The 16,973-nt window shown below is 40.0% G+C and overlaps 1 protein-coding gene across 1 annotated transcript in view; it reads right to left on the bottom strand.

Moving 5' to 3' along the window:
• Positions 1-7,115: 7,115 nt before the first annotated feature.
• CFAP47 (cilia and flagella associated protein 47) overlaps positions 7,116-16,973 on the bottom strand; it is a 284,879-nt gene continuing 275,021 nt past the window's right edge. Inside the window, exons 46-48 of the mRNA XM_058184444.1 lie at positions 14,861-15,054; positions 12,906-13,049; positions 7,116-7,357 (exon numbers count right to left, since the gene is read on the bottom strand). Of these exons, the coding sequence (XP_058040427.1) occupies positions 7,166-7,357; positions 12,906-13,049; positions 14,861-15,054 (530 nt within the window). The 3' untranslated portion in view covers positions 7,116-7,165. The remainder of the gene's footprint in view (positions 7,358-12,905; positions 13,050-14,860; positions 15,055-16,973) is intronic.

Raw genomic sequence — 16,973 nt, 5'->3', positions numbered from 1 at the left:
GCCTTTAAAACAGGTGTCACTGATTCTTTGAAAAATAGAACAGGTTAGAGATCAGATAATTTAATAAATGGTTAGCACTTGTTAATCATCTGGTAATTATCCCGTACTTGTAATATGACACTAGATTAAATTTAAAATATACCGTTAAAGTTTCCACGTTTCCATGGAGATATATTCAGAGTATAGGCAGCTGTATCCCCAGGTTCTACCTTCAAAGTCATTTCACCACTCACTATGGGAAGATCTGAAGATACCTAATAGGATCAGGAAAAAAAAAGCTCCATTACAATTTTCCTGCAAATATAGAAAATTTAGCTCTTAAAATGAGTTCAAATCCCAGTACTTTTCTACTATGCTTAATCAGAACTACCAGGTCTTCATTATAAAAGTGCAAATGACTACATTGTAAAGGCAGTTTGTTGCTGCTATCACTTTGATCACTTTGCTGCAATCTAGTAGTCATCTAGATCTTGTATCCAGCTTAATTGACTGTTGTATGAAGGAAACAATTTCTGGGGTGTCATTTTAAATCTGCATATTAGGTATACAGTGGTACCTTGGTACCCAACTGCTTTGAAACTCATTGAATTTGGCACTCAATGCTTTTTGATGTGAAAGTTTTGTCCTAGCACTCATTGTTTGTTTGGTACTCAATGCACAAGCTCGGCTGCCTTACTGACTCCCTATATTGTTTTTTATGAAGAAAATTTGTTTGGTACTCACCATTTTTGGCACTCATTGCATCTTCCAGAACCCATTAACAATGAGTACTAAGGTACCACTATAATAACTTTTGAAAATGTTTGACAAAGTGAAGCTTTTAAGATGAAGACTTTTTCTAAAGCTTTAAAATCATACAGTAAGTTTAAAAAGCAAGAAATACTCAATATACTTCTGTATGCATAAGGTAAACATACAAATCATTTTAATTGACATTTATCATTAAAAAAAATACAAAGTGATACTTTAGAGGTATGTGTATATGTATGTTAAGTGTGTGTGTGTCATTCATTCATTATTTTAAAAGAATATTTTCTCCTTTCCATTCTAGTGTTAAAAACTGTTTTCTCAGGAGATACTGTAATTGATATAAGTAGAATAATGTAAATTAGAGGTAGACAGCCTGAAATCTCAAGACATCATGCAGCTCTTGAAATCATCTAAAGATACGGACCCCAAAGATCTATAAAAGTTAAAATTTTCATTGTATAAGAATGAGAAAAATTATTGAATATATAACTGAAGAGAAATATTTTAACTATATAATTTTAATTAAGTATAAATTAAAATAAAATAAATCTAATTTAATTTGTTTCAACTTTATTTCATTTTTTCCAGTGCAGGCCCTTAGCATAGCACTCAAAAATCAAAGGCAGCACTTGTACCAGAACAATTATATCCTTACTATAAATAAGATCAGATCTAAACCTATTCATTGTTGGGATTGAGACCAATCTTAGATTATAATATAAAAATAATAATCTGAAGTCATAAAGGTCCAACAGATTTTTGTAACACAGTAATGAAAGAGACTGAGTATTTCTGGATATCAGTTTTTCACCCAGCAATTAACAGGAGTGTGTGGTAATAAGGAAAGCAGACCAATCTTTCCAGGCTTAGCCAAAGACAGCTATTGACAATATAGCAATAACGCTTAGACTTATATACTGCTTTACAGTGCTTTACAATCCTCTCTAAGTGGTTTACAGAGTCAGCATATTGCGCCCAACAATTTTGGGTCCTCATTTTACCCACCTTGGAAGGATGGAAGGCTGAGTCAACCTTGAGCCTGGTGAGATTGAACTGCCAAATTGCAGTCAGCCGGCAGTCAGCAGAAGTAGCCTCCAGTACTGCACTCTAACCACTGCGCCACCGTGGTTCATAGAACCCTTTTCCCAGGGGTGAAATCTAAAAATTTTTCCTACCAGTTCTGTGGACATGGCTTAATTGGTGGGCGTGGCTTGGTGGTCAGGTGAACGGGTGGGCATGGCCAATAACAATAAATAAAAAAGTACACAAAACAATAAGAGGTATCAAAAACCAACTTTCACACTTTACACACACACACAACACAACACAACAGACTCACACACAATGTAAAAGCAGCTGCACCTCACCCAAAATGGCCCCTGCAACAAGCAGGAACCTCATACTTTCACACTCTACACACACACAACACAACTGACTCTCTCTCTCTCACACACACACACTCACACAGACAGACACAAAATGCCACATACAGCTTTGTGAGATTTTGTGTGTTTGTGTAGTTAGAGTGAAACACTACAGAAACACACCAAATCTCAGAAAGCTGAGCAAATATTTTATTTTATTTATATTTTTTAGATCAGGTGTCTCCAACTTTAGTAACTTTAAGGTTTGTGGACTTCAACTCCTAGAGTTCCTGAGCCAGCAAAGCAAGCAGATTGAGTTGCTCACTAGGAGATGGATTTTAGGCAGCCAGATTCAGTTGCTAGCTGATGCAACTGATTACAGTAGCTGAAGTAAAGCATGGCTTTGCTAGCTCGAAAGGAGTAGCAATTATAGGTAAGTGAGGAGGGGGGATTGGGTGGGCATGGGTGGGGGCTGTTGTAAGTGGTTGTTAAAAAATCATTTTAAAAGCCTGTGATGATCAGGCAATTGGGGTGCAATATCATCAGTACGCTGATGATACCCAGCTGTACATTTCCACCCCTGACTACCCCAACGAGGCCGTTGAAGTGATGTCCCGGTGTCTGGAGGCCGTGCGGGTCTGGATGGGGAGGAACAGGCTTCAGCTCAATCCCTCCAAGAATGAGTCGCTGTGGATGCCGGCATCCCGGTACAGCCAGCTAGTTCCATCGCTGACTGTTGGTGCCGAGTCATTGGCCCCTATGGAGAGGGTTCGCAACTTGGGCGTTCTCCTGGATGCTCGGCTGTCGTTAGAAGAACACATGATGGCCGTCACCAGGGGAGCTTTTTATCAGGTGTGCCTGATACGCCAGTTGCGCCTCTTCATAGACCAGGATTCCCTATGCACGGTCACTCATGCCCTCGTCACTTCCCGCCTGGACTACTGTAACATTCTCTACATGGGGCTCCCCTTGAAGAGCACCCAGAGGCTCCAACTGGTCCAGAATGCGGCTGCGCAGGTGATAGAGGGAGCTACTCGTGGCTTCCATATAACACCTCTCCTGCGCAAGCTGCACTGGTTGCCGGTGGCCTTCCGGGTGCAATTCAAGGTGTTGGTTACCACCTTTAAAGTGCTCCATGGCATAGGACCGGTCTATTTATGGGACCGCCTGCTGCCACTGATAGCCTCCCATCGACCTGTGCGCTCACACAGGGAGGGTCTCCTCAGGGTGCCGCCAGCCAAACAATGTTCGCTGGCGACCCCCAGGGGGAGAGCCTTCTCTGTAGGAGCACCCACCCTCTGGAATGAGCTTCCTCTGGGCCTACAATTACTCCCCGACCTCCGGGCCTTTCGCCGTGAACTCAAGACCTTTTTGTTTCACCGCGCAGGGCTGGCCTAATACACTTCGGTTTTAATTGGGTTTTTTTTATCTTTTTTTATTATAATTTTTAAATGGGGCTAGCCAAATTGAATAAGATTTTTAAAATGTTTTTAAATCTATTTATCAAATTGTTCTTAAGTTGACTGTAAACCACCTCATCATTGCCTCATCGCAGCCCAGAACCTTTTAAAAGGAATGTTTTTACAACCTCTTCGGCTGAAGAGCTTGTAGAAAACATGTTTTTTTAAAGGTTCTGGTGATCAGGCAATTCAGCTAGGATTGCCAGAGGAGCCTTTTGTTTTTACAACCTCTTCAGCCAAAGAGGTTGCTTAAAAAAAGAGTTTAAAGGGTTCTGACGATCCCAGCTGAGCTGCGGGATCATCAAAGCTGCGGGATCATTTTTTACTTTTAAAGGCATGTTTTCAGCTGAAGAAAAAAACTTTTAAAAGTAAAAAAAAGCAAATCTCTGATAATGGCATGGCTCAGCAGGGGTAGGGGGCGGGGCCAGGGATTTTTGCTACCAGTTCTCGGAACCACCCACTGCCATCACTACCAGATCAGGCGAGCCAGTCCAAACTGGTCTAAACTGTATACTCAGATACAGTCACTGGCATTTACCTTTGTTTTTGCAATCAGCATACTTTGTAATAAAAAAAAATATCCCACCAAATAAATATATTATACACAATGTTCTTATAAGCCAACAACAAGGCAAATTTGGGCAAACCACTTCTGTTGCATTTAAACACTACTGTGCTTGAAATTGGACAGGGTTTTTTTCTGCTTAAATCATTGTGCAGAAAATAAGTGTTGAGTTATTTTTATTATTTATGAAATTTATTTGCCCCCCAACTCGTATCCAACGGTTTGAAACATTCATTCATAATTAACAAAATAATTAAGGTCAGAGTGGGTTTCCAGGTAAAAAAATAAACATGGAGTAGAAGTGGTAAGAAGACAATCTGAAGGCAACTTCATTGAATTTAAAATTCTGGAGTATCTTATGCCAAGGGCCAAACTCTGTGTCATATACCAGATTGATAATCAACAGCAGATGAAAAGGACAAATATTCTTCACATTCTAAAGCTGGTGGATATGCCCTGCAATTATTTAATTTTTGGAACATACTAGCACCCTTAAAATATCTAAAATTATATCTAATTGAGAATTGTGTAAGTTCGTATGCTAAAACTGCTCACTAATTGGAAGAATATAAGCATTTTATTAAAGATGCATTGAATAAGTTTTGGTTTTGGCGGTGTGTGTGTTTGTGTGTGTGTGCATGTGTGCCTTCGAGTCAATGTTGATTCTTGGTGACTTCCTGGAAAAATCCCTGCATGTTGTTCTGGCAAGATTCCAGATCTGATTTCTCATTGTCTACTTCCTAGGGATAAGAAAGAGTGACTGGCCCAAGCTTACTCAGTTGGCTTTGTAGGTCAGATTAAAACTCATTGTCTCCTGATTTCTAGCCTGATGCCTTAACCACTAAAACAAACTAGTTCTTGCATTTAATAGTAAAAGTATTAAAAATGAACACAAATACTCAATCGAAGCATTTATTTTTAGTTTTGAAGACATATCTTCTGATTTTGAGAAGTTGTTATGAAAAGAGAGAAAAATACTAAATTTTGTTTATTTTGTTTATTTTACTATTCTGAGCGTATTAAGGATCACAAAATGGAAAATGGTTTAACTAATAATAAAGATCAAAGGAATCTCAAACTTGTTGGGTGAATGTAATACTTTTTATTTCTGAAAGCCCATGCTTCATATATTACATCACTGATGGTGCTTTATATCATTTCTATAATGACATCATTATAGAACATCATGTAAATGAGGTTATTTGCATCATTTCCAAATGATGTCATGATACAAATCAGCTTGAATGATACAAAACCAGTGTAAATTTACCAATTCATTTAGACCAGGGGTGAAAGGCTCCCGGTTTGGGTCCGGATCGGTCAATCTGGTAGCGATGGCGACGGGTGGTTCAGAGAACCGGTAGCAAAAATCCCTGCCCCCCTGCCTATACCCACCCAATACCCGGTCGTCCGCTTCCCGGTTCTTTTAAAAAATGCTTTTAAAAGGTAAAAAAAGAGGCTCTGATGATCACAGCTGAGCCGCGCAATCATCAGACCTTTTTTTCTTACTTTTAAAATCATTTTTTACAACCTATTCGGCCGAATAGGTTGTAAAAAAATATTTTTAAAAGGTAGAAAAAGGTTCTGATGATCCCAGCTGAGCTGCCTGATCATCAGAGCCTTTTTTCCTTTTAAAACCATTTTTTACAATCTATTCGGCCGAATAGGTTGTAAAAGAATGCGTTTAAAAATAAAAAAAAGATTGCGCGCCACAGCTGATCACACCCCTTCATGCTGTTCTACTTACCCCATGACTCCTTTTGGTGTGCACTATGTGTGTGCACCTTTCATTTGGTGCATGGTGCGCACTGCGCACGCGCTTGCACAACACGCATGCACAGCCAGCGAACCGGCATTAAACTGGTTCAGATTTCACCACTGATTTAGACTATATCACAAGAAATATACGTCTATTATTTATGTGGAATGTCTAGAGCAATTTGGTTTCTGCATCCAAAGTCTGCCTAAAGAGGGTCCATTCCAGGGGTGAAATTGTCCTGGTTTGGACCGGCTTGCGCGATCCGGTAGCAATGGCGGTTGCAGGTTCGGAGGACCAGTAGCAAAAATCCATGGCCCCGCCCCCCCTGCTAAGCCGCACCATCAGCAGAGGGTTGTTTTTTTTACTTTTAAAAGCAGGTTTTTCTTCAGCCAAAACGTGCCTTTAAAAGTAAAAAAAAGCCTTTGAGGATCCCACCCCTCAGCTGAGATCGGCAGAGCCTTTAAACCTTTTTTTTAAAAAAAAATTAAGGCTCCTCTGGTGATCTCACCTGACTTCCTCATCAGCAGAACCTTAAAAAACATGTTTTCTGTCGAAAACATGTAGAAAACCTCCTTTTAAGAGATTCTAAGGCACTTACCTGGTTACTGATCCGCATGGCGTTTTTCCCAGCCCGAAAGCCCCAGTTTCACTTTCAGCACCAGACAGAAGTAATCTAAACTTAGCTAATCTATTTCATCAATGAGCAACTAATGCTGGCTGGCTTTGCTGGCTGAGGAATTCTTGGAATTGAAGTCCACAAACCTTAATAATAAAATAAAATATTTGTGCAGCTTTCTGAGATTTGGTGTGTTTCTGTAGTGTTTCACTCTAACTACACAAACACACAAAATCTCAGAAAGCTGTATGTGGTATTGTGTGTGTGTGTGTGTGTCAGTTGTGTTGTGTGTGTGTAAAGTGTGAAAGTTGGTTTTTGAGCTTTTTGTGGCTGTGTGAAGTGTGAAGTGCAGCTGCTTTTACATTGTGTGTGAGTCAGTTGTGTTGTGTTATGTTGTGTGTGTGTAAAGTGTGAAAGTTGGTTTTTGGTACCTTTTATTGTTTTTTTTATACTTTGTTTATTATTTTTATTATTTATTGTTATTGGCCCTGCCCACCCAGTCATCTGACCACCAAGCCACACCCACCAATTAAGCCACGCCCACAGAACCGGTAGGGAAAATTTATAGATTTCACCCCTGGTCCATTCCATTGAGGTTTCACTTTGTATTTGTTAGACTGATCATTCTGTAAAACAATTATACAGTCTCTTTCAAACTGACATATATACCTTATATATCAATTCGTTCTTGGTAAAATTTGGCACCATTATGACCTTCTGTATAGTTTGTTTAACTTGGCAATCTAGCTTAATATGATCCAGCGCCAATGGTTTTGTTGCAGTCCCTTTCAAGAGAAAAATATGATCTGTACCATCTGCTTCATTTTGTAATGTAAGTTGCCCCTGTGATAATAGAAAAGAAATGGAACATTTATCATTAGGGCAAAAACATTTTTGCAAAATAAAAAAGCAAATAAATAAGAATATAATAAAAAATTAATCCCCTCCTCCAAATTACAGATAGTCCTGAATTTACAACCACAATTGAGAACTTCTGTTGCTAAGTGAGGTGACTGTTAAATAAGTTGTGCTTGATTTTACAACCTTTTTTGCAATGATTGTTAAGTAAACCATATGATTGTTAAGCAAATTCACTTTCCCCACAGATTTTTTTTGCCCAAATTTTAATCACTTGATGTGATGTCTCCTGTGGACTATGACTCCTCCACTTCTTCCTCAGAGGCCTCAAGGGAGAATGAGATAGTTCAAGGCATGTCAGGAATTACTAACCCTGAACTGCCAGCAGAACAGGCCTCGACTGGGGAGAACTTGCAGGCCAGTAAGGAAGAGGGGGAGGAGCTGCCTGCCATATTGAATGCCAGAGTACGCAGAGGTGGAGGACTGCCAGATTGCTGGGGAAAAGGCCTTGCCCTTCTTGATGGGCTGCACCCAGAGCTATTTAGCATGGCAGGCAGAGGGAGGCATTGCTAGAAGCAACATGTGTGGGTCGTGGTCAGATGTTTGTTTGCGAGATGCTGCAGTGGATTTAATTTAAGTTGTCAGGAAACTATGTGTTCTTGTTTTGGACCTTGTTTGAGCAGATGGTTATCTGTTTGATGGACTAATTGGCCATTGCCTGGAAGTTTAGTCTGGGGCTTGTTCATGGTTGGCTTCACTTGGAAATGACACTCTGAACTGTCCTGGGCTGTTCCTGTGAATTCTATTTGTAAACCCTGAACTCTGACCATTGGACTGGCTGACAAACTTAATGGAAGATTCCAAATCTCTGATTGGATTTTGGCTTCTCTTTTGAAACTACCCAGGCAAAGCCTGTATTTCTGAGACTGTTTTGAATTTGCCATATGTTCATTTCTTTGTTATCTATTTGGTCTCAAGCCAAATTGCTGTTCTAATCTAGCAGTTGTGAATGAGCTGAAACCTGAAACGGAACTGCTGGGGAAAAGACAACATAAAGCTCTTTCTAAACCAACAGTGATGTGTGGGTGAGTGGAGAAGCACATTTGATAATGGGGATCCGGTGATGGTTGTCAGTGTGAGGATCAGTCATAAGACACTTTTTTCAGTGCCATTGTAACTTTGAACAGTTGCTAAAAGAATGGTGGTAAATTGAGAACTACTTATTCAAGATACCTAGAAGATGGAACTCCCAATAACATACAAATGGCTCTCTAAAACAGGAATCCATCAGCCTAAGGTTTAGGAGAATATCAGGCTTCCAAGTCCTTTCAGAAGGTTGTCAGGGAGAGACCCATTTGGGTTTGGGGGGGACCTTGCTTCACAACAGAGAGTTACTTGAAAGTGAGAAAGGAAAGTGTACTTTCAGATATGCATTCTGTTTTTCCCCCTTATATTATGAATATGCTCACCAATCTTACTATTACAGACACATCTATAGAAATCCAGCCTATAAACCTATGATTTCCAGGTAATCCTACACCCAAGAATGACCTCCTTAGTATTTTCAGCAGCAGATAAGCTTCTTTATTATTTCAATTTATATGGCTGTTGCCCATTCAAATTCATGATTCTTAGCATCTAGCAGGATTAAACATTATATAAAAACTATACAAGTACAAAGAGCAGCTGATTTACAAAAACCACAAACAGCAATTACTGTATTTTTCAGAGTATAAGATTAACCTTTCCCCCCCACCCAAAAGAGGCTGAAAATTTGAGTGTGTCATATACTCCAAATGTAGCTTTTTTGAAGCTTTTTTTATCTCTAACGAGGCGCTGAGGCGCTAGTAAGTGAAGTGATCTTCCCAGCTTTACTGGTCCCTCAACTCTCCAATGTGCTGTAACGAAGCACTAGAGAGGGAAGAGCTCCATGCTTTGCTCCGACTCTCACCTGTTCTTTGGAAGCTTTTTTTTCAGCCCTAACAAGGCAATCTCCCTGTGCTTTGCCTGCTTTTCTCATTGCTGCTTCCTCTCAGCTATGCCTTAGAAGCTGTTTTTTATCCCCAAGCAGGGGATAAAAACTAGCAAACTAATGTGCTGAAGCTGACCAGACTAAGGACGCTAGCCAGATGAATACCTGGTAGGCAGATTTTTTTTTCCTATTTTCCTCCCCAAAAACTAAGCTGCCTCTTATACTCCGAAAAATACATTAAGTTACCACATAGGCAATTCAATACATCTGGATCCCTACACCTGATAATAAAACCACATCTTTAAGCCTTTGCAAAAAGACATTAATGTTGGGGCCAATCTAATATCTGGGCTCCCTTTCTGGTTCTGCCAGATATCTCTTCCCAGTTATGGAATGTCATCTGGCAGAACCAGGAACAGAGCATTCTTTTGTGGTGTCTGGCTTTTGGACCATCTCTCCCCCTCCTATATTAGATTAGCCCAACATTAATGACCTATTCTCTCCTGATGGATTTGTTGGACAGGTACACATAACAAGGGAGAAACACTCCATCAAATAATCTAGTTCCATGCCATGAAGGGCTTTATAGGTAATTACCAGCACCCTAAATTGAACCTGGAAGGCAACTGCTGGCCACATGAAGCCTCCTTTCCTAGGCCTTGTCCTAACAAGAGCCCTTTACTCTGAAGGAGGGGAAATGGGGTGGAGGTAAGCGAGCCGAGCCAGCGAAGGGGGGACTGTGGTGAAAACATGGGGAGCAAGCAGGGCAGTGGGTGGGGAGGTGTCCCTTTAAAAAGGCAGGAGGTGGGCCCATGGACTGAACACCGCAGCTTGTTTTGTAGGATCTGGAGCTTAGCAGGATCTTCTGTTTTAGAAAGTGGCTTGTACCCCTTGCCCTAAGCAAACTTTTCTTTGAGACCTGGATGGCTGAGTGCTGCACCATCTCTCCAGTTGGCCTTTGTATTCTCTGCCACCTCCGCCTGCTGCCTTTTGCTGATCCAAGCTAAGAAACTTGAGTTTATTTCATGAACCTTGCTCTGCTGCCTGTCCGTCCTTCCTCTCATCCTGCCCGTTAAATATCTCATCCTCCCCCAGGCTCTAGGCCCGATTTAGCAAGATAATAATAATAATAATAATAATAATAATAATAATAATAATAATAATAATAATAATAACAACAACAACAACAACAACAACAACAACAACAACAACAACAACAACAACAACAATAACAGAGTTGGAAGGGACCTTGGAGGCCTTCTAGTCCAACCCCCTGCCCAGGCAGGAAACCCTACACCATCTCAGACAGAAATTTTCTTAAAAATTTCCAGTGTTGGAGCATTTACAACTTCTGCAGGCAAGTTGTTCCACTTATTAATTGTTCTAACTGTCAGGAAATTTCTCCTTAGTTCTAAGTTGCTTCTTTCCTTGATCAGTTTCCACCCACTGCTTCTTGTTCTACCCTCAGGTGCTTTGGAGAACAGCCCGACTCCCTCTTCTTTGTGGCAACCCCTGAGATATTGGAACACTGCTATCCTGTCTCCCCTAGTCCTTTTTTTTATTAAACTAGACATACCGAGTTCCTGCAACCGTTCTTCATATGTTTTAGCCTCCAGTCCCCTAATCATCTTTGTTGCTCTTCTCTGCAATCTTTCTAGAGTCTCAACATCTTTTTTACATCGTGGTGACCAAAACTGAATGCAATATTCCAAGTATGGCCTTACCAAGGCATTATAAAGTGGCACTAACATTACACATGATCTTGATTCTATCCCTCTGTTTATGCAGCCCAGTATTATGTTGGCTTTTTTAGCAGCTGCTGTACACTGCTGGCTCATAGCTAAATGGTTGTCCACTAGGACTCCAAGATCCCTCTCACAAGTACTACTATTGAGCAAGGTACCACATATACGGTACCTGTACATTTTGGGGTTGTTTGCCTAAATGTAGAACCTTACTTTTTTCACTGCTGAATTTCATTTTGTTAGATAGCGCCCAATGTTCAAGTCTGTCAAGATCCTTCTGTAACTTGAGCCTATCTTCTGGACTGTTGGCTATTCCTGCCAACTTGGTGTCATCTGCAAATTTGATGAGTTCCCCTTGTCCAAGTGATTTATGAAGATTTTGAAGAGTACTGGGCCTAAAACAGAGCCTTGGGGTACTCCACTGCATACTTCCCTCCATGTGGATGTAGTTCCATTGAGGACTACACGTTGAGAGCGGTTGATGAAACAGATGCTCCCAAGACAGCTGGGTAGCACCCGTTTCCTCACGTGAGAAGTGGCTGAAGGGCCTTCTCACCAGGAGCACTGCCCTCATTCAGATTCCCCACCTCCCTCTGGTGGCCCTCAGCTGAGCACAGCTGCCCCACCAACCGAGGAGAGAAGAGGACCCTCTTCAGTGACACTATCACCACCTGCGCCCAAAATCTTTCGTCTTGAACTGTTTCTTGAAAGTCAACCCAAAGGGATGAGCAAAGTAGGTTCCTTATCCTACATTTTAATTAGAGATAGCCCTCAACATATGGCCACAACTGAACCAAAATTTCCATTGCTAAGCAAGATTTAAGTGAGTTTTGCTCCATTTTGTGATTTTCCTTGCCACTGTTAAGTAATGTTCAGTATTAGTAAATAAATAGAGGTTGTATCTTGTTGAGGCCTTTGAGGCAAGCGGCCAGGAGGCGGGGCCTGGTGTGGTGAGTGATGTAGAGTTGGCCACACCCACCCAGTCACATGACCACCCAGCCATGCCTATCCAGTCTATCATTAGGGCAGAGAACCAGTTGTTAAATTATTTGAATCCCACCACTGAAAAAGATGAAACAATTTTCTACAATTCTGATCTAGCTGAGCTCTGACAACTATTGCAGTACAGAATTAGATCAAGCTTAGAGGTCATCTAACCAAATCCCTTCTATATACCACACTTATCATACAATTTCCTAAGTGCCTTCAGTTAAGCATATAATTAAGCATAAAAATCAAACAATAATATTATATAAGCATGGCTTATAATGTTATTTGATCAATACTTCTATAGTACAAAAGAGAGTGTAAACTATATATATTACTATTCCAAAACTCATAAGAAACAAAAATGAATTGTAGCAAAAGAGACATAAGAAATATAAGAGCCCCAGTTCAGATAATACATAAGCTTTGAATTTCTGGTTATTTTAGCTTTACTTGAGAATGGGAGGATCAAGTGGATATTAATGTATGTGCTCTATCAGTACATAGCTTGTCAATGTTGTATGTTGATTCCTGAAATTCTGGATTATCTTTCTGTGTTAATGTAATCAAGAAGTTAATAATTTAGTGAATTATTAAAAGATAAAACTGAAATAGCTATGGCTATAGAAAGCATTTTATAAGCTCTGAGTTTAGATTTTTTTAAATGTATGCTTACATATATTTCCAAATTGCATACTACTTTAGTCTGCTTTATAATCACTATTAGTGTATGATGCATATACGATTAAAATATTCTTATCATAAATGCAAATGAATATCATTCCAGAGGACCAAAAATAGACACATAAGTGATGTTTTAATTTCTTACCATAGTTACACATTCAGCAGTTGACTTGAACATAAGAGGATACATACTTGTTTCACCAGGGACTACATATATAACAGGAGGACCGTAAAAACAGTATCCTTTTAAATCTGCTTTAAGCTTCCAATCTTGTTGACTCAGATTAGTCTAAAACATGAAAGCAGTCAATATTTATGAGGTGCAAGACATTAAGAACAGCACAGAATGGGAGAAGGGGAAAAATCTCAATTCAATATTGCAATAAGATACTTACCATTTTTCCCTGAAAATAAGACCCACCCCAAAAACAAGCCCTAGCCTGATTTTTTGGGATGGGCCTAATATAAATCCTACCCCAAAAATAAGCCCGGGTGATGGGCATGAGCAGCATGAGAGGCGGCAAGCGCATGGGGGCCAATGGTGTCTAGCTACAGTCCGCCGGCCCCTTGACACAACACAAATACTGTTAATTCCGAGCATGGAGCGAGAGAAGGGGGGAGAAGACAAGTGACCCGGATGTGCTGCGTGGCTGCCTGACTTACAGGAGGCTTGCGGGAGGCTTGCGTGGGGGCACTGACAGTTGGCGGAGCAGAGGCATGGGAGAGGTAGGTGATCCTGATGCTCCATGTGGGTGTTTGTTCAGTGTAGCCGCAGGCAAGTTGAGAGACGGTGGGATGGAGTGGGTAGCACATTGGGATTGCCTCTGCCTCTGCCTGGCTCTGCTGTTTACTTTTTGCCCAGAGGGAGACAAAGCTTCACGTGCTTGCAAAGGGGAACTGACCTAATCGCTCTGTTTCAAAGCGTCACCTTTGCAAGTACATGAACATTTGAGTCTCCGTCATTTCTCCGTCTTGTTTGGTCACCTATCAGGTGCTTGGGAACAGAGCGATTTGCTCCCAAGAAATGATGGAGACTCAAAGCTTTGGATGCTTGCAAAGGGGATGGTAGAGGCAAAGGAGATCCCAATGTGCCACCCATTCTGTCCCACAGTCTCTTGGCTTGCCTGCGGGCATGCCAAACAGGCGCCCACACAAGGCATTGGGAGTGCCTGCCTCCCCCATTCCCCACTTTTCTGCCTGCTCCATCTTCTGCCGGTACCGCCACACAAGCCTCCCGTGAGTCAGGAAGCTGCGCAGTGTGTCCACATTGCCTATCTTCTCCCCCCACCTATGCCTCCATGCTCAGAATTAATGGTATTTGTGCTGCACCAAGGAGGCCTAGACATGCCAAGAGCTTCGCCTATTGCAGCTGCGGGCAAGCAGACAGTGAGATGGAAAGGGCGGGGACAGTGGTAGCTGTGCTCCCACTTCCATTGGCCCCCGCGCTTGCTGTCTCCTGCACTTAAAAAAAGTAAGACCTCCCCAAAATAAGCCTGAGTGCTTATTTTCAAGCCCAAAAGAAAATAAAACCGGGTCTTATTTTCAGGAAAATATGATTTTGGATATTTTTATTTTTACATAAACTGCTAAGTTATTTTTGTTGTAATTGGTAAAATAACAAAAATATTTACTCTGAAAGATGTTAACATCTTATATTGACAGAAGAAAGGTAAGAGAGAGGAGCTGATATAAAATATTATATAGTTAGATGTGCTGGAATGTGATTAGAGACAACATGAATGAGAATTAAAGGTTTAAGCTCATAGAAAAGATATGGTTTGAATAAATCTATATTGGAGTGAGTTAGACAGTAAATAAATCAAGATATTATTAGAATGATTTCACAGTTTAGTTAAAATCAGACAATTTATGTTTTGAATGCAATAAAGAAAAGGGATAAAAGTTTCCTCCTCCTGCTACAATAAACATGAACTTACTCCCTTAACTAAATACTATTATTATAGGAAAAAGCTTTAACATGTGTAACTTAATTGTATTTTAGTTTATTAATCTTCCAGAATAGCATCTTGACTGCAATAATATTTAATTTATTTAATATAAGCCATATTTATTTTTTATAAAGTAAAAAAAAAGACATACTATTGGAATGTCCTGTATCGCTGCTTGATATGCTGGAATTACAAACTCTAGTTCAGCCTCAAAAGTATCAGTGTTCACTACGCATTCTATCTTAAAGAGGCGGACGTCATATTTAGATTCGAGAAGGATATGGCAAGGATATTGGCCAGCATAGCAGGGTTTAAATGTTAGAGGAAGTTCAATTGCATCATCTTCTGTAGAGGGAAAAAGTGCTTTTAAATTCCATAAACATTTCTGGGATGCATGAAACTTTATAGGAGTGCACTTTAGATGCACCTTATTCATCTGGCTGGAATATATGAAAATGGAACAAAATTTTACACATATTCAAAGTCACAATTTGAATATGCTGAATACTGTTGAAATTAGTCTTAATTTTGGTGTTGTTTTCCAATGCTCCTTTATGTTTATTGTTACAGGTAGTCCTCAACTTACTACCATAATTGGGACTAGAATTTACCACAATAGTTAGCCAAATCAAGTGATTGTTAACCTAAGATGGCTTCCTCAATTGATTTTGCTTGGAAGACTGCTGAAAAGGTTGCAAATCATGATCACCTGACCACAGGACACTGCAATTGTCATAAATGTGAGCTAACTGCCAAGCACACAAATTGCAATTATATGTGGTGGTGAAACAGCTGTAAGGCCCAGAATGGTTCATAAGAAGCTTCTTCTGAAGCCACTATAACTTCAAACCAACATTAAACAGTTGTAAGTCAATGATTATCTATATAAGTTATTGTAGACTGAGGCTAATACAATAATATTGTTTAGTGCAATCCTAATCAATATTTGAACATAAAAAGATTGCTTGCATAAAGCATATTTGACCAATTTCCCTGAATATCAATCAAATACCAGTACAATGACTTAATCAGCAGGAAATATACCATTGGACTCCTGCTTCAAAAATGACAGTGGTGATCCAAAGGTAGAAATCACAATAGCTGGGAAGAGGGAGACACAAATGATATGATTGCAGTGATTAAGTTCTGGAGTGCCATTGTAGCGGTAGGATGTATATACAAAGCTACCAAAATGCAACAAGGAATTTATATGGACTTTGAGACTGAAAAGTTTGCTTAATAGCATACATTAATGGGATTTCTATTCATAATTAAGACAATGAAAAATTTAGGATCTCAGCACCATGTAATTCAATGTACAATTGTTCAATTACAAAAATGTAAACAAGGACTTGAAATGCTTTTGTGAAAATGGTCTCACTGGAGATAGCAGCATCACAGTATAGGGAAAAAAAACTAACAATTAAGTCATATTAATGTTATGAAAAACCTGTATTGAAAAATACCTTATTGATCATATAAGCAAATTATAATTTGTTTGTTGGAAAAAAAGGAGTTAAAGTACACATTTCCTTTAATAAGGAAGGAAGAAGGAAATGGAAGAAGGAAAAGGAAGAAGATTCACAGCCTAGGCTACAGTCTGATAAGTCTTAGATATATATACCACTTCACAGTGCTTTACTGTGGTTTACTTAGCCCTCTCTAAGTGGTTTACAGAGTCAGCATACTGCTCCCAATAATCTGGCTCCTCATTTTACTGACCTCGGAAGAATGGAAGGCTAAGTCAACCTTTAAACCAGTGAGATTCAAACTGCCAAACTGCAGGCAGGCAGCAGCCAGCAAAAGTAGCCTGCAGTACTGCATTCTAACCACTGTGCCATCATGGCTGATAAGAAGCAGCTCATTTTGCAGATGGAGTGAAAGCCTGGGAAAAGTTTTACAAAGGATCCTGCTAGTTTTTAGAGGCTAAAATGATAAGACCAGAAGTACTTTCAGTCTTGCCAGATTCTTACAATAAAGTAGGATTATTTCATCTGGATGTGTATCTTATCTTGGACTACCTTGCAAGGCTGAAAGCAGTTCATCCAATTGGTATCCCATAACCTGAATTATGAAAGAACTCTAGAACTAGATAGTAAAAGAATGCCTCTGGATTTGTAAGATCTGACTAAAACTGAAACTTCTACCGATCGAATCAAGTCTCACTGAACAGCTATGTAGGTAAAAGACTGCCTTGAATTGAGTAAATGCTCCATAGGGGGCTCTGAAGTCATGTCCAACCCATCACGATCTCATGGACAACG

The sequence above is a fragment of the Ahaetulla prasina genome, chromosome 5 (genome assembly GCF_028640845.1).
Source record: "Ahaetulla prasina isolate Xishuangbanna chromosome 5, ASM2864084v1, whole genome shotgun sequence".
In the NCBI taxonomy this organism is placed as follows: Eukaryota; Metazoa; Chordata; class Lepidosauria; order Squamata; family Colubridae; genus Ahaetulla; species Ahaetulla prasina.
This window is presented reverse-complemented; position numbering and strand designations above follow the sequence as displayed.